General features: G+C 44.8%; 2 protein-coding genes across 3 annotated transcripts; one reads left to right on the top strand and one right to left on the bottom strand.

Moving 5' to 3' along the window:
- Positions 1-769: 769 nt before the first annotated feature.
- Positions 770-12055, bottom strand: mis18bp1 (MIS18 binding protein 1). The gene is made up of 16 exons (XM_029125647.2): positions 11535-12055; positions 11288-11407; positions 10773-11059; positions 10110-10183; positions 9786-9910; positions 9385-9475; positions 6394-6500; positions 6041-6249; positions 5696-5774; positions 4001-5234; positions 3593-3756; positions 2773-2915; positions 2370-2515; positions 1933-2020; positions 1698-1746; positions 770-1602 (listed from the first exon to the last, which is right to left on the bottom strand). Exons 1-16 carry the CDS (start codon positions 11806-11808, stop codon positions 1505-1507), a joined length of 3288 nt encoding a protein of 1095 aa, XP_028981480.2. The 5' UTR covers positions 11809-12055; the 3' UTR covers positions 770-1504.
- An 809-nt stretch (positions 12056-12864) lies between these two features.
- On the top strand, positions 12865-16024 carry im:7136021. Of its 2 annotated transcripts, none has more exons than XM_010879497.5 (4): positions 12865-13952; positions 14219-14428; positions 15139-15310; positions 15492-16024. In XM_010879497.5, exons 1-4 carry the CDS (start codon positions 13286-13288, stop codon positions 15694-15696), a joined length of 1254 nt encoding a protein of 417 aa, XP_010877799.2. In that variant the 5' UTR covers positions 12865-13285; the 3' UTR covers positions 15697-16024. The 2 variants fall into 2 exon arrangements, with proteins under 2 accessions (XP_010877799.2, XP_010877797.2); XM_010879495.5 differs by having other exon boundaries at positions 15094-15310.
- Positions 16025-16232: the final 208 nt, after the last annotated feature.

The raw sequence follows: 16232 nt of genomic DNA, 5'->3' as shown, positions 1-16232 counted from the left end.
TTTGCTCTCTGTGTCGTGTTGGAAATGGCCATGCCAATGCTAAGGACATAAAAAATTAACTAAGGGACAAAGTTGTGGAAAGCCAAATCAGATGATGGGTATAAAAGCATATCAAAGGCCTTGAACATTAAAGAAGGACAGTAAATCATTATTTACTGGAGGGTGTATGACCAGGGCCGGCTCCAGGACTAAGCAACATGAAACAGTCGCTTAGGGCCCCCGACTGCTGGGGAGCCCCCAACTGATAGGCGAGAGTGGGGCCCCAATTGAAATTTTGCTTAGGGCCCCCAAAAGACTAGCGACGGGACTGTGTATGACCTAGATCAAGCAGGTCCCTCCAAACTAGGTGTCCAAGTTAGTAAGAGACTGATCAGGGGCAGCCAAGGGGTAAGATAGACAGGTACAGGATTTCATGGCCAAGTCTGGTCAGTACACTGTATCCCAAGCACTTAACAAATCTGTTTGGTCAGTTGGTAATAAGGCATTACTCAGAAAAGCTTCCTATAGCCATGGGTCAAAAAAAGGGTGATCCTCTTCTCAATGTCCTTGAGAAACTGAAACCGGCAGCCCTCTGTAAGAAGGCTGAACTGGGGAGGTTTTCGGAATGAAAATGACAGCCAAAGATGTAGCAGGGAGGCTACAGAATAAAAACACCAATGTCTATACTTAATGTATATACTGTCCAAACTGCTTTCACCAGGCATCAACTCCAGGGGTTTTGTATTTTTTTAAACAGTATGTACTGCACAGAAACAGGACTGCAACATTCAACAATTTAGAAGATTTTACTGGGTAACAGTTCGCATTGGGAAACCTAAATCAGTAACCGGAAAATAATTGGGCCTACAGAACTGGGATTACAGAAACTGTGTGCGTACAGAAAATTCTACAATTTAAAAATAATCAGTTCATGTAACATGGGAACAACTCTTTCATGTTGCATTTCTATGTCACCTTATATAGTCACCTTAAAAATCATTGTATTTAATACTTTGTGGACCCTCCCCTTGCAAGAAGAATGGATCTGTTTCTTTACATTTTTATAAATTTAGAGAACACAATGGAAGGGATTTTAGACCACATGTCCACAAAGAATAGTCTCATCACCAGGGAGCAGGGGTACACTCACTACAATAGTCTCATCACCAGGGAGCAGGGGTACACTCACTACAATAGTCTCATCACCAGGGAGCAGGGGTAAACTCACTACAATAGTCTCATCACCAGGGAGCAGGGGTACACTCACTACAATAGTCTCATCAACAGGGGTAAACTCACTAGCCACTGTAACAACATTGTTTTTATTCAACTATTGACAATCCTGAAGTATTTCAATTCTTGATTAAAAAAGACAAAATTATCAGAACAAAACATCTGCAGACAACTCCCGTTTTCTTATTGGACTGATTCCAGTAGGTCCTTCAGTTTGTCCTTTGCCTCTGGAATATAGTGAATATACTATATACAAATGTAGAATATAGTGAATACAGACATGTCAATCAGCTTAGTCCTCCTCCCCAAAATAATAGTCCTCTTCTTCCCCGCTGTCCACCGAAGGGTCCCCCTCAAACATTTTCCACACCAGCATAGAAGAATCATTATCTGAAGAAAGACAAGTCAATATTGAACGGGGGGGGGGGCATAAAAAGCGCACAAGTTAAATGCATTTCAAAATGTTCCTTCAGAATAACACTTACCCATATTACATCTCCTCAAAACAGATTTTGCTGATGGAGTAGTTGTGCACTAAACCAAAAATGCAACAAAAACAACAAATTAATAACATTTTCAACAACGTATCACTATGACTGAACACTGCCCTAGGTAGTTGTTCCTCTATTTATTTTCAAAATGGCCCTGGTCATGGTGTGACTCAGCACAACCTCTCTTGGTTGATAAGCTTGTCAGGTATGTTTTATTCAACAAGCCTACCTTTGGAGCAGCCCCAATCTTATGCAGCTTTGCTTGACTTTTTTTCATTCTTTTTTGAAGTTGGTAGATATATTTGTCGTCGTCGTTTCTGAAATAATGTGGAAGAACCACAAAACCATGTATGTACCATTAATATTTTTCGCAATAAGTACTATGACACACTAATTTAAAAATATACAAACAGTGAACAAAATAAAACAGCGCACATCACAATTTAAAACTAAACCGCATCCAATTGCTCACATTAAGTAATGATTTGGTTAGACTTTCATTCATAACACATTTTGACAGCACCATAATCCACATCTACTTTGCAGTAATGCGTGCAGGCAATTTAAAAGGACAGTTGGTCGCGGGAGGCGATCCCACGGCCAGGTCCAAGCTCTACCAACTGAGCCACACAAAGACCAGTGTGGCAGTGGGATGCTTGGGTTTACCTGTTCCTGGAGCCCATCATACCGGGTGTGATATGGAGACACTGGGGGGTTTTCACTGATGGAAAGCCTGACGATCCGGGTGTCTGTGGGTCGTGTTCAGAGCGCATGAACACATCCTCTGTCCCATCGAGGGAATGAGTGGGCAGCTAATTCACAAGAGGGCATAAGTTCAGTTCAGTTCACTCCATTTCCAAATGCTGCTTCTGGTATAGTTTTTCACACACACACAAGCTTTAAATATTTTTTTTTAGAATTGAGCAAATCAGCTTCGACACTCTGTATGCGTTATAAACACACCAGATTTCAGTCTACGGTGAATTTTGATATCTTTTTCCGCAGATAACCCAAAAGCAGCGACCTGACGCGGCGTGATCGAGACCATGCACCCCGGCCGGAAACACACCTTGACGCGTTTGTTTAGCATGGGCGAGCTGTTGAAGATGTCATCGTGGTCGTCTTTCGGCATTTGATCCATGAGGTTACGCACCTGCTGCTTCCGCTTCAGCGTGCCCTTTCTCGCGGTTATCCGGGGCGGTTCAGTAGCTGCTGCAGTTTAAATACAACATGACAACCACATCAATTCAGTTAATTTTTACAGAACGGACAATACCAATTACAGAACGGCCAATATTTCGGGGGGCAGATATCGCCTTTTGTTGTTCATCGGCCATGTTCTATTGGTCTCTCCCGAATTCAATCTATCAAAATCGACTTCCTGTTCCAAATGAGTTCAGATCACCAATAACATGCCTTGGCTTGCAGTTGGAGAGCTGCAGTAACTGAGACCGCATCTTGCTTTATGACCTGGTAATGTAGGACCAGATATTAGCGACAATAAACGGCACACCTCTTAATATGTGGTTTTAACTGACTGACCTTGCAATTCAGCTAAAGTTGGTGCTAGGAAATCTGGTAGAGAAATAGCGTCATGAATCTCTTTCTAGTACCAATTATTATGTGATCACATTTTTAAAAACTATTTAGCGTTTGTGCTGTATTAAAACACAAACACTACAATAGCACACAGGTAACAGTCGCGAACAATCACCGAAGCTAAGGAGGTTGTGTCTCCATAAGAGCATGGACAGGAGACCTTAACTAAGAGCTGAAGATCTCAGGACATAAACATTCATGGATAAAATAAAATAGTACATATGGTACAACAGATGCTTTGTATTTAAATGCTACATATGTACAGTATAAAAAAAAGGTGGATAACTTACATGGCTCCTGCACCTTCTTTGTTTTGGAGGTTCCTCTTGGACGTGGGCAGGTGGGGGCCTGGGCATTGAACTGCTCCTGGCACTCTCCGGCTGAACGGGTGCTCACCACGAAGGCAACCTTCACCCAGAAGTCCTTAACATGTTTAGGGATAGACATCACAGCCCTGGGAGCCAAACACACAGGAAGGTGACATTTCTATATATAAACAAGGTTATTTAAATATACCAACTTCTTAAAACATGATGCATTATATATTGTTTACGTGGGGTAAACTGAAATAAATGGTGCAGTGGACAACTTTTTCCCCCATGAAACTGAAATATAACAGGGAGGTTTTTTTGTGTGTAATTTCTGTAATTTACGTTTACAAAGTGAGGTCTTAGTGCAAAGTGTAGTGGCTGACTCACTCGTGCAGTCTCAGCAATTCTTCTTCTGTCCACTGATCATGATTTTCTTTCATTTCTTCCTGCTGGGATGCAGCGCCCCAGCGGTCCTTTCCTCTACGTTTCCCTGGACAAGCCCTTTTCGGGAAATCGTCGTCCGAGGAAGTGAACAACTCTCTTGAAGCTCCCAGGGACCCCTCCGCAGCCCTGCCACGTGTCCTTTTATTCCGCGGGTTCACTGGTTCGGCTTCCACCCGTTTGGCCTTAGCCCGTGTCTTCCGGACCAATCCGCCATCGGCCCTTGTAGTGAACTCCTTCTTTGAGTTGTGAGAGGAAGCCCTGCCACGGGTCCTTGTAAGCGGTGTGTTCACCATCGTCCCTTTCGTCTCTGCAGCATCATCAGACTGGGACTCCCTTTTTGTTAATTCCGTCTGCGAGTCATCCGGGGATGTTGACATGGGATCACCCCTAAGGCTTCCTCTTTTCCTTGGAACCCGTAGTCTGACCAACTCTACTACCATTGTCTTGGAGTCCTCCTTCCGTGCAACACGATGATGATGATCATCATCATCGGTCTGGGACTCCCTTTTGCTTAAATCCCCATTCAAGTCGTCTGGGGAAGTCAACAATGCACTTGGGCTTGAGTCGGAATTGCCCAGAACCCTTCCACGCGCTCTCAAACCACGTGGCATCATTGATCCTGTTTTGGGTTTTTTCTTCCGTGCAGCGTCGTCATTGGATTGGGCCTCTGTGACAGAACCACGGCGCCGACCCAGGTTCTCACTTCTTAACCTGGCCGCATGCCTTCCGGCGACTGCACGCTCCATCTCAACTTCATCCCCGGGCTTTTTTTGACGAACGCCTTCCAGTGGCAGGTCAAACACGCGGGGACGTCCTGCCTTTCCTTGTCCCTTAACCAGTTGCCCAGGCAACAGCTCAGAGTCATCAGAGCTGCTCTGCTTCTCGGCGCTCCTGCGGGTGTGGCGCGGAGGGTTCATGGACTGTTGGGTCATACCGGGCGGTCCCGGGTGTTTAGCAGAATGGCTCGCTTCAGCCTTAGAACGCTGAGACGCCAGCCTGGCCCTCTGAGGCCTTCTGGGGCCCCTGGGAGGGTCGTTGTCATCAGCCGCGCATGGCAGAGACGTCGGGGCCGGCTGAGGGGCGTCATTCCCCGACTGGGTCTTCGGACGCCTGTGACAAGCCTTCACCTTCCTCAGCAGCACAGTGTCATCCCTGCCGGTGTCTGCCTGAAGCAGCCCTAGGGAACACAACATCACCTGTAGGCTCAATTCGCAAGCCAAGGAGCAGCGTGGTGTCACTTCCCAGGAGTTCGATATCTGCGTTTGTCTTTTGTGTGCTTATTTTTTGCCGGGTAGGCTAATCTGGGTGAGGAGAGGTGTAGCCTAATGACGGATACCATTCAGACGTTTATGATACCGACTATTACATCATATTTCATTAAAAAATAAAAAGATGTCCACCCTATCTGTGGTGAGACACTAGGTCCGCTCCGGATTCAGGACTTCAAAGTCATCTAAAAGTGAGCAATTACTTTTCACTGGGAGTAAACGGTAATTTACTTTTGAAGTAAGTAAATAACAAGTAATGTGTGTGATTAGTATCCACCATAACATCAAACATCTTACACGCGCGCACGCACGTACGTACGCACGCACAATGTACCAAGTGTGTGTATATGGATATCAAAAAAGAATGTACCTTCCCCTGGAGGCAAGGAGTCCACTGCTGGTTTTGGTGGGCCCTGAGACACAACTCTGGCTAAAGGTTTTCTTTGTTGCTGAAAATTAAGGGAAGCAGACAACATCATGAAGCAATGGGACAACTCCCTCTGCCAACAGTGTTTTCCCGAACCTGTCAGGGTGGGCCAGAGTTATCGGTACAGATAGAAATGATATGACAAAATGAAACAGTTGATTGTCAGCTCGATGTTACCATGGAAATACAGTTTCACCTCCTTGACTGTTCACATAACGTTTGGGTTTTGCTTCGGAGGGTGTCGTGAAACACGAGAAACAAGTGGAGGACAAGGGAGCAACACGGTACCGGGTTAGGGACGGAGAACGTGTCGTAGCCCTCGTGAACGGTGACGTTCAGGTCGCAATCCAGGATGACCCTCGCCCCCTTCCAGTACTCCAGCGGCGGTTTGAGGAGACGACCGCTCCGGGAAACCTTGGCACCGCCCGCCCCACTGGTGGCACCGCCCGCCTCACTGGTGGCACCGTCCGCCTCACTGGTGGCACTGCAAGACACAGCTGGAGGACGAGGAGGACGGAACATGAACAGGATGATTATCCCCCGCGCAGACACGCTCGCCCGCGCAACGACGTGCATTATTTAGACAGAGCACAAAACAACAGACCAGACGGGGCGTGTGTGGTGCTGGCATTTGGACTCACATCTCTTAGGCTTTGGCTTTTGGGATGTGGATGAAGACCTCTTGCTGACATGGTTTTGGGCCGGAGGTGTTTTCTTTTTTCCACCTTCATTTCCGTCAGCTTGTGAACTGGATTGGTCAATAAAAACAATTGGAGACAGAAAAAAAACAGGATGTTCCAAAAAAAAATTTAAATACTACAATACCTGAACAGCTGGAGAGACTAAAGACCCAAAATCTGAGAATTGTATATGATGCTTTGATTTAACCAGATATGTCAGAATACATTCTCCTTTTCAGCAATGAGCTGGCCTGAGGCCTAAACTACAAGTTCAACATGCCCAGGTGTTTGCGCCATATAACCAATCGCAAACATGGACTACCAGAGCCGCATATTTCATTAAAGAGGAGGAAACATTTTAGAGAAATACGAAGAGTATAAACATAAAAGCAACACAGTTTTTGCTACCAAAAGCAGGAAAGAAAGCTGGCAAAAACATTGTCGACTGTGCAAATGCGTAAGTTACAAGGCTTAATATCAATATCACTGACCCCTCATTAAGGTACAAATAGATCTGTATTCTTTCAGTTGCAACCCTGGCAGTGTTAAGCGTCTTGGGAGCAAATAAAATGTAAATATAAGTGAAAAATCTGTGTGTATTTGAAAGGACTCCATGGTGGAGAGAGGACTCCAACTGTGACACCTGTCCTGTGTGAATATTTCTGTAGGTGCTGAAAGGAATTACCTTTAACCGTCCGGCCTAATGCTTTTTCTGAAAACCATTGGTGTCCATGCGGGCAATGAACCAGTATGACCAACCAATGACTATCCTTATTTTTCCTTTATCTGAACGTTTATTCTGTGGAATGACTTGCAATGAACAAAATCGCCTTCACTCTCATCCAGCAATGCTGTTATACGGAATATGGGTGCAATCTATGGCAACGATCACTCTGGGGACCCCTATGAAAAGAGTGTGCTGCATTTAATATACAACAGTAAACATTATAGGCTATCTGCTATTTTATAGAAGCCCTCTTCAATAGATTGCGTGGGCAAGTGGCCTGGGAAAACACAACAAATGTATCAAGTAAATCTGTTAGAGCAAGAACCCCTTGCGAATTGAGCGGCAGAACGTGTTTTTTTTTCACCCACAGCACACACAATACTACATGTAGCAAAAGAAACACAATGCTATGCATACAGTTTGTGGAACTGTATGTTCACGACTTCAATGTGTCGCACTGGCAACATACAGCTCAGGCTGACAAATATACGTGATTCCCTCCAATGAGAATCTATATCTTTCATAAAGAAACTCATCAATCAATCAAATGTATTTATTAAGCCCTTTTTACAACAGCAGTTGTCACAAAGTGCTTTACAGAGACAGCCGGCCTTAAACCCCAAGGAGCAAACAACAGTAGTGTTGAATTTCAGTGGCTAGGAAAAACTCCCTAAGAAGGTCTAATTTTAGGAAGAAACCTAGAGAGGACCCAGGCTCAGAGGGGTGACCAGTCCTCTTCTGGCTGTGCAGGGTGAGATATTAAGAGTCCAATTAGAATAATAAATACATTTCTCTGGGCTAAATCCAGAGTCTATTTGATTCTAGACTAGGTCAGAAGTATGACCAGGTGGACAAGGACAGGGACAGCAACGGTCCCCCCAAACCAGGTAATCCGCAGGTGTGGACCAGGACCTCATCTCCTCCGAAAATTTTAAACTGGAGGAGACTGAAAAAAAGTTAGTAGTGCATTCCTCATATCCCCCAGCACAATAATATAGCAGCGTAACACCTTGGAACTGAGACGGGGGGGTCCGGTGACACTGTGGCCCTACCCGGGGGAGGCCCCGGACAGGGCCCAACAGGCAGGAAATCAATCCACCCACATTGCCAAGCATCAACCAAAGGGACACCCACCAACCGCAACTCCCCTGAATGAGGGCCGAGTATCGCTAGCAGCGTACAGCCCAATTGCACAAGTGCACAACAGAGAGTCAACAACAAGCCAGTGACTCTTCCCCTGAAAGGCATTGGAGGGAGGGCATCCCAGTGGCGACGAGAGCCCATCTGGCAAGACAGCAAGGGTGGATAGTATCAAGCCCCCGGGCCAGGCTATACCTAATTATAAACTGTGCTGTAGAGATTAGTTTTTAGTAGACACTTGAAAGTTTGCACTGAGTTTGCATTTCTAACCTTAATTGGCAGATCATTCCACAGGAGTGGAGCTCTATGAGAAAAGGCCCTGCCGTCAGCTGTTTGTTTAGAAATTCTAGGTACAATTAAAAGGCCTGCATCTTGCGATCTAATAGTACGTATAGGTATGTATGGCTGGATCATTTCAGCAAGGTAAGTAGGAGCAAGTCCATGTATTGATTTATAGGTTAAGAGTAAAACCTTAAAATCAGCCCTAACCCTAACAGGCAGCCAATGTAAGCATGCCAGGACAGGAGTAATGTGTTCAAATTTTTTTGTTCTAGTTAGGATTCTAGCAGCAGTGTGCAGCACTAATTGAAGTTTATTTATTAATTTGTCTGGATAACCAGAGAGAAGAGCATTGCAGTAATCTAGTCTAGAAGTAACGAAAGCATGGATTAATTTTTCTGCATCCGTTTTTGATAGAACGTTTCTAATCAGTGAAAGCCAAAGGTTTTGTCTTTAAATATTTTTTATTTTCTAAGAGACCCTTTCACTATCAGCGCACTGAGCTCCACAGGATGTTCTAAGAAAGGTGACGCCATTTTCAATCAAGAATTGACTGGTCAAGTAGGCGGTGCTTTTGTACGTGTTGATCTGTTATCTGGAATATAACCTGCTCCGGAGCAGGTTGGGTGTGCTGCGTAAGTTACCATTGTAACATAACCCGGTAACAAGTGAACCAGTGTCGTGACACTGACAACCCAGGGGTTAACCTGCTTCGTAGTAGAAATGCTGATACAGAATCCTTGATGAGTAATCCTGTGCCAAGATGTTTGACGCCAACAGCCACTGACCTCAGAGACACGACTTACCCTTTTGGCTCCGAAAAAAAGTCCCTGATGCATTCCTTCCAATTCTTTGGAAAACCAAAAAGAAACTTCTTCAACATGTATTTGGGGAATTCTGGTTGAAGAGAAAAGCACATAAATATGAAGAAAGCATTATAGCGAGCTATATTGATATGCTTGATTAACAGCATCTATTTAAGCAACAACGTACGAGAGGGTGTGGTATATGGCCAATAGAACACACCTAAGAGCTGTCCTTTGGCACCTAGATACACCGCCGAGACTTAACATTTTGGCAGTATACCACAAACTGCCGAGATGCCTCACCGATAGTGGTATACAACATTGTGTACCACAGCTATCAGTCAATCAGCATTCAAACCAGCCAGTCAGTAATCCAGACCAGGGCATTATTCTTGACTCACCATTTTCACTGAGTCCCAGAGCCATGGGCCCCACCAGGACGTAGGTGCTTCCGGTGGTGGTCTTTAGGGTGTTGCTGGAGATTCTCTCTGTGATGATGTTGCTCTGCCAAGGCAGCTTTTGGTTCCTGGGCGGAAAGGCACATGTTAATCAGCGTCGTCTTTTGTTCTCCGAAAGAGTTAGATGTTGGAAAATCCCCAGTGCCACCAACAATTTGAACAACCAAACCAAGTCACAAAACCAATGAAGGGCGATCGGGGGCCAATGAGGTGGCAAGGTTTTCGCTGTGGTATCGTTGATTCGGAGAGGAAATAAATTGTACTTACATATGGAAACCTTTCACATATACGCCGCTGCCAAGTCTCTTCAGGACCCAGTCTTTAAGGCAGTTCTTCATAGACTATCAAGTGATAGACAATCAGTTATGTGAGTTTCTATGTATATACTGTACAAGACCTGATGACATAAGAACAGTGCCATCCAGGAAGGCCTTTATGACTTTATCGCAATATCACGTTGCACGATATCGCAGAAAGTATGCGATATTCCGTTTATTTTGAGGAGAGATGCGTCCGTTGCCTGTGTGGCTTAGTTGTGTTTGATTTGGAGCCTGCTTGATATAATACCGCTATATAATGACCATGTTTCAGTGGCCAGTTGTCCAGTCACATGCAAGTGTGAGCGCACGGGTCAGTGCAACAGAACCGTACATCGAAATGCAATTACAGTAGCACCTAACCAGAAGTGCAAATAGAAGAGGGCAGAAAATGTACAAGTATAATGTATGTATGAGTGGAATGTATAAAATGTGCAACGAATGCAAGTGCAAATGGTAGTTTTTACATACGTTTAAGAATATTAAAATGAATATCGATATTGCAATATGAATGATGAACATAGCAATATCACATTTTGTCAATATCGTGCAACCCTACCACCCTGGACCATACTTTTCCATCGTCATCATCAGTATGGGACCATCTACTTACACTGGGCCCACTGGCCGACACCGTAGGCTTGGCCTGGCATTCAGACCGTCTCTTCTTGGGGATGGAGAACTTCGGTGTGAGCTGCAGGAGCGGGTCGTGCAGCAGGCCCGGGCGGCCCCCGGGCAAGGGCGGAGGGGGCGGCGTGCGGCGGCTCGGGCCAGCCTCTGGGCTTGCAGGAGAGCCGGTCTCGGGTGAAACAACGAAGGCCGCCGCCGCGCTTGCGTCTCCTCTGTCACCCTCTGGGACACGCACAGAGGTCGACGTGCATCGCACACGGGCACCACCTCCTGGGGAGAGCGGAGGAGGAACGAGGGGTTGTTGGGAAGGCAAACAATTCAAATGGTGATTCAACAATTGTTGGGGTCTCTGCAGAGTTGCCTTATAAATAAACATTAACCAATGTCTGGCCCTTCTGAAAGACAAGGGACCCCAACCAATGATAGTGTGTACAAGACAATGGTGTGCACAAAATTAAGAGACGATACAGAACGCTGCTCTGTATTTCAAGCACTCACCTTTATTCATGGGATCCAGGCAGCCGTTGTCTTCTTGCTCCTTTCGCCCTCTCTCTTTCAGAAGGAAAAATGTGTTTGACGGGAAATCCTGGGAGGGCAATCTTTCTAAAGCATGGGACTCTGGGCAGAAATCAGAAAAATGGATAATAAATTAATCTACTTTCCCCAAGACTTAAAGTGGGACTGCTAACCATTGATTGACACAAAAAAAAATATGAAGGATATGAGAGATAACAGGACAACTCACTGAAATAGGATTCCTCGTGAACAAAGTCACAAACGTCAACTTTCTTTTTGCAACTGTCCGTAGACGTCGACCGGCTCGCTGGTACACTCCCATTCGTTGCCTGGGCTCCACACTGGAGGTCTTTGGGCAGTGCTTCTTTTCCAGTGTCCATTAGTTTGAGCCGAGAAAGCGGGTATGAGAAAGCTTTCGGTGGGGACTGTATCGAGAGAGCCTCCAGAGCTGGGTCTTCCGTGGCTTTGTCAGTGTCTGTGGGGATAAAGGCACCGCTGCCCATTTCTTTCAAGGGCCGTGGTTGTCGACGGTCCTGTGCGTGGATTACAGTTTGTGGATTTGTCAAAGGCTTCCTTGGCAATTTACCCGTTGACAGGGTCACAACCTCTGACCCCCGAGTGAATTGAACTGTGTTGTTGTCCTTTAAGCGTGAAAAGATTTCCCTTGGGGACTGTGCTACAGTTACAGCATCCAGAGGTGGGCATTTTTTTGGTGTGCGAATGTCAAAATGTGGATGTGACAAGCCCTTCCTTGGTGATTTAACTGGTGAAAGGGTCAAATCCTTGTGTTCAAATTCGCAGGTATTAGTTTCCTTTTGTTCGCAGTTCGGCCAAGGATGATGTATTTTTCTTGGCAAGTTCAACGCAGTAACTCGCTCTTTTCTGAAGTGTTTCTGTGTGTTGGACCCGTTGTCTTCCACCAGTATCCTCTCCAACTGAACTCTGGCTTTCATCTTTGCAAAAATTTTGGCTGGGCTTTCAATGACCTGCTTGCATAATGACTCGTTGACCCTCAGACCCATCAATGTGCGAGAAAGACCTGGATCTCGACTTACTGAGTCTTCTCCATTAAAACAACTTCCATCGAAGTTGTGTCTTGATAGAGAAAACATGTTTTTCACTATTTACGACTGAAACACAAGATATTGAATATATATACACAACTCTTTTAATCCATGTGGTCCATATCTTACAGGTGCCTAGAAGGAGTGGAATAGAACAGATCAGTATTCTAACCAGATCTAACTACAAAAAGGCAGCGCTGTTTCTGGCTAAACATATCCATTTGATATCTGATGGATGGTACACGTATACCTCTTTAAATACTGCAAATATTACAGGCGAAGGAGCGTTTAAGAGCATATTTAATAACGATTACTTTGGGAAACAGACAGGATTATCTGTACGAAGCTAATGCGTAGATTCCAATGATTAACGTCGCAACTGAGCTTTTGATAAACGCCGGGTCCAAATCACAATACAACCAGTGATAACCTTTCGCTGCGCGTTAGACAGCTAGCTAGCAAGCAAAGTAGTCAAGCTAATAGTAGCGGCCTGCCGATACGATAGCACCTGCAGGTTTACAAGTAAAGGATTTGGTTTGCAATCATTAACGATTTACTCAGTATAATAATTGTATATTGGGTTCCATAGTTTATGTAAACCATTTGCAGACTAATGCTAATTTACTCACCACTTAAATTTGCTCTTCCGCGACAGCAAGACATCCGCAATATTTTGAACTTCCCGTCAAAATCGTGTGATTGGACCGCGATTCAAATGCGTCACTTCCGCAAACAACTTCCGTTTTGTTCACGTCGTTTTGGCTTGAAACTCTCGGTCCAAATTGATTCGACGAACCCCGACACTTGCAGAACATGTTGATCATTCAGTTGTAATGTTGGTGGTTAACCTATTTTCTCGCAAATTTCTGCAATAGATGGAAATAACTGCAGGAGTGTCTTAGATAGGGCACTATATATGATGGGAGCTGCACAACTACCATCAGAGGTTTGGGTCCACGTGTTTGGATTTCTGTCAACAGCCGACAAACTTAGCATACGATCGTGCTGCAAATATTTCAAGACAATGGTTGACCATTGGTCACTTTGGAAAGAATACACAGTGTTCCTCAAAAAGCTGTGCGCGTACACCGCGGAGTTCTGGACAACTCTTCGCCTGAGGAAAATTAGCTCAGTAATTGTACAGAGGGCACATTTGAAGGAATGGAAACGGCTTGCCCTGTCCCTCCCTAATCTCACCACAATAGCGGTGGAAGGTTGTATCGACGTGAAAGCTTTTGAAATTCTCAAACAATTTCAACACTTGAAGAGACTGTCAATTCGCAGGTGTGGCTATGGCCATGAACTGGCTGATAACATTGTGCATTTGCAGCAAGTGACTCATTTCAGTTTGTGCGACATGCATTGTGCGCCAAGAACAGAGATTATTAATGCGATCTCGAAGCTCTCCCATCTGACATCTCTCTTTTATCACGAAGGCAATTGTCCTATCCCAAGGCAGACATTGCATATAATGCTTAACCGCTTGCCACATCTAAAGCATCTGTCGTTGAAAATGGGAACACAACATGGCAGTCTTCCAGATGATTATTTTAATCTTTCTAAAACAATACGTGGCTTTCAAGGTGAGGCACTCGTTTTACATAGTTACATCCCAAGACAATGGATTTTGATTGTTCTTGCTCATTGGTAATTGTAATGGTACGATTACAAAATGGTACAATATCATGAATGCTTCAACACTTAAGTTGGATTTCACCAGCTGATTATTTCATGGACCAGTGTTCGATCTTGCTAATGTGTGAATTAAAATGTAAATTCATATATGTTGACAGTAGCCTGTTCCATCAGAAACCGCACGTGTCTGCAATAATAACAAAACATTTTCTAGGAGAACGTCAAGATGGGCAGCAGACAGGCTTGACCAGTCTGGAGCTCCTTGACTACATGGACCCGACCTTACCTGAAGAGGCATTGAAGTGCCTTCCTTCCCTGCGGAGCCTCTCTGTGGCTTACAGAGACAGAGACATGCAGCCCAGCAGGTGCCACCTGAAAACATGGTTAAGGGTTCTCCCTCAACTGGCAGATCTCAACATTGCAAGTGAGTATGTGATTCATGTCATGGCACTGATGGTGATACAGTGGTGTTGGAGGGCCTGTAGGGTATTCTTGCCCACCTAATCAAAATTTGCTCAGTCATCCCCTCTCCTTCTAAATTGTACGGTAAAAATGTGGATTGTTTTCAGTTATGTTCATTTATTCTTTTACCTGCACTATTCAAATGTTTCATGTCTGAATGTCATATTTTGTCATGGACGTCCATGGAAATGACACAACGCAAATGAACAAAAGTAATTAGTACTGTGTTCGCCCTGTGTTAGAAAGTATTGCTGGTCCATTACCCTCCTGGCACCATTCAAATATGCATCTCCCTGCGAAGACCTGGGTTCAATAATCTGTAACATTCAGTACTACAACTGTCTCCCTTTGTTCCTTACTCTTAATGCCTGGATCAAAACTATGTAAGAAAAAATATCTAAGGAGAGTGGACATTTCCTCCCATGAACAGCAACACAGAGCGTGCGCAACTTTGCCACGTATTGATTTGTGGCGAGGACAGGTAATTCGACCAACAATTTTCAGTTTATTTGACGTTTAATTACCCTTTGTCTCACATCAAACACTAGTGTGCACCTTTAAAGTGGTGCGTGCAGGGTGTTAAAAGATGGAAACGCTCATGCAGGCCGCTGTGTGTTTGGTTTCCAGAGGGCTACCTTGTTAGTGCTTATGCCCATTCCATTCCGGACACAGTGACCAGTTTGACTCTGCGGCAGGTGATGATGCAGCCAAAGGATCTGAAGGCTCTGGGGAAACGGGTTCCGGGCCTCTTGCATCTGCACTTTGACCCCTGCAACTATAATGGTGGCAGCAGCGTTGGGGAGATACCCCGACATTTCCCCCAGCTCCGGACCTTTAAAATGCGGTGCGTCATTCAAAGATACTGGTGTCAAAACCTTTCCAACCCAGAGGTAGTAATACAATGAAGTACTTGTACAGTCCTTAGTTTCAAATGTCTAATATATCACCCCACCCCCCTTCAAAGAATTGTATCATTAGTATAAACCAGGCAGATTAACTAATACTTTAGCATTCCACTCCTTCAGATACTACGATGTCCCGGACAGGGAGTTCTCCAACCTTGTGCAGTTGAAGTATTTGGAGCGGTTGGAGATCCTGGATGCAAAGGAACCTAGTGTCCGCCTGACAGACCTGGTCCAGAAGCTGCAGGCCCTGACCAACTACAGAACCCAAATCGTACATTCGCAGAACCACAAAGATCCCCTAGCCTGTCACTGTGCTCACTACTAACAAGACTTCTAAGAAGACGGTGGACTGGCAGATGTTGTCAACAGCATGGGGTGAACATCTGATGTGACACAAAAGTGCATGCTCATCAAAAGTACAAACGATGTATTCCGTCTGAAGTTGGTTCTTGTTTGCCACGTCAGCTTGGCTGTTACAAAGCAAAGTAAGGCGACGGACACAATGAGGATGTCATTCCTCTGTCAGGAATCATTTGAAAGAGTATTTTCAACCAGAATACCTGTTTTCAATTACCTTTGCTCAGTGGGATGCTATCTCTGTATTTAACAATGCAACAAGCAGTTAATATCAAAAGAACAGACATGCCCCCCCCCCCCCCCATACTGGTGTCTATGCTTGATTCAGTTAAACTGAATACATTTTTGTACTGTAGCTACAAAGGCAAAACATTTTTGGTGTAAGAATGCAACTTACAATTTAATTATCTGCTTATCGCTTTTAAGACCATATTATGGTATAAGCTGGACTACTGAAAGCTCTGGGTATCCAGTGATTACCTAGTTCATCCCATGTTCCAGCCA

This window comes from Esox lucius, chromosome 15 (genome assembly GCF_011004845.1).
Source record: "Esox lucius isolate fEsoLuc1 chromosome 15, fEsoLuc1.pri, whole genome shotgun sequence".
In the NCBI taxonomy this organism is placed as follows: Eukaryota; Metazoa; Chordata; class Actinopteri; order Esociformes; family Esocidae; genus Esox; species Esox lucius.
The sequence above is the reverse complement of the archived record's forward strand: the minus strand, read 5'-3'. Positions and strand labels throughout refer to the sequence as shown.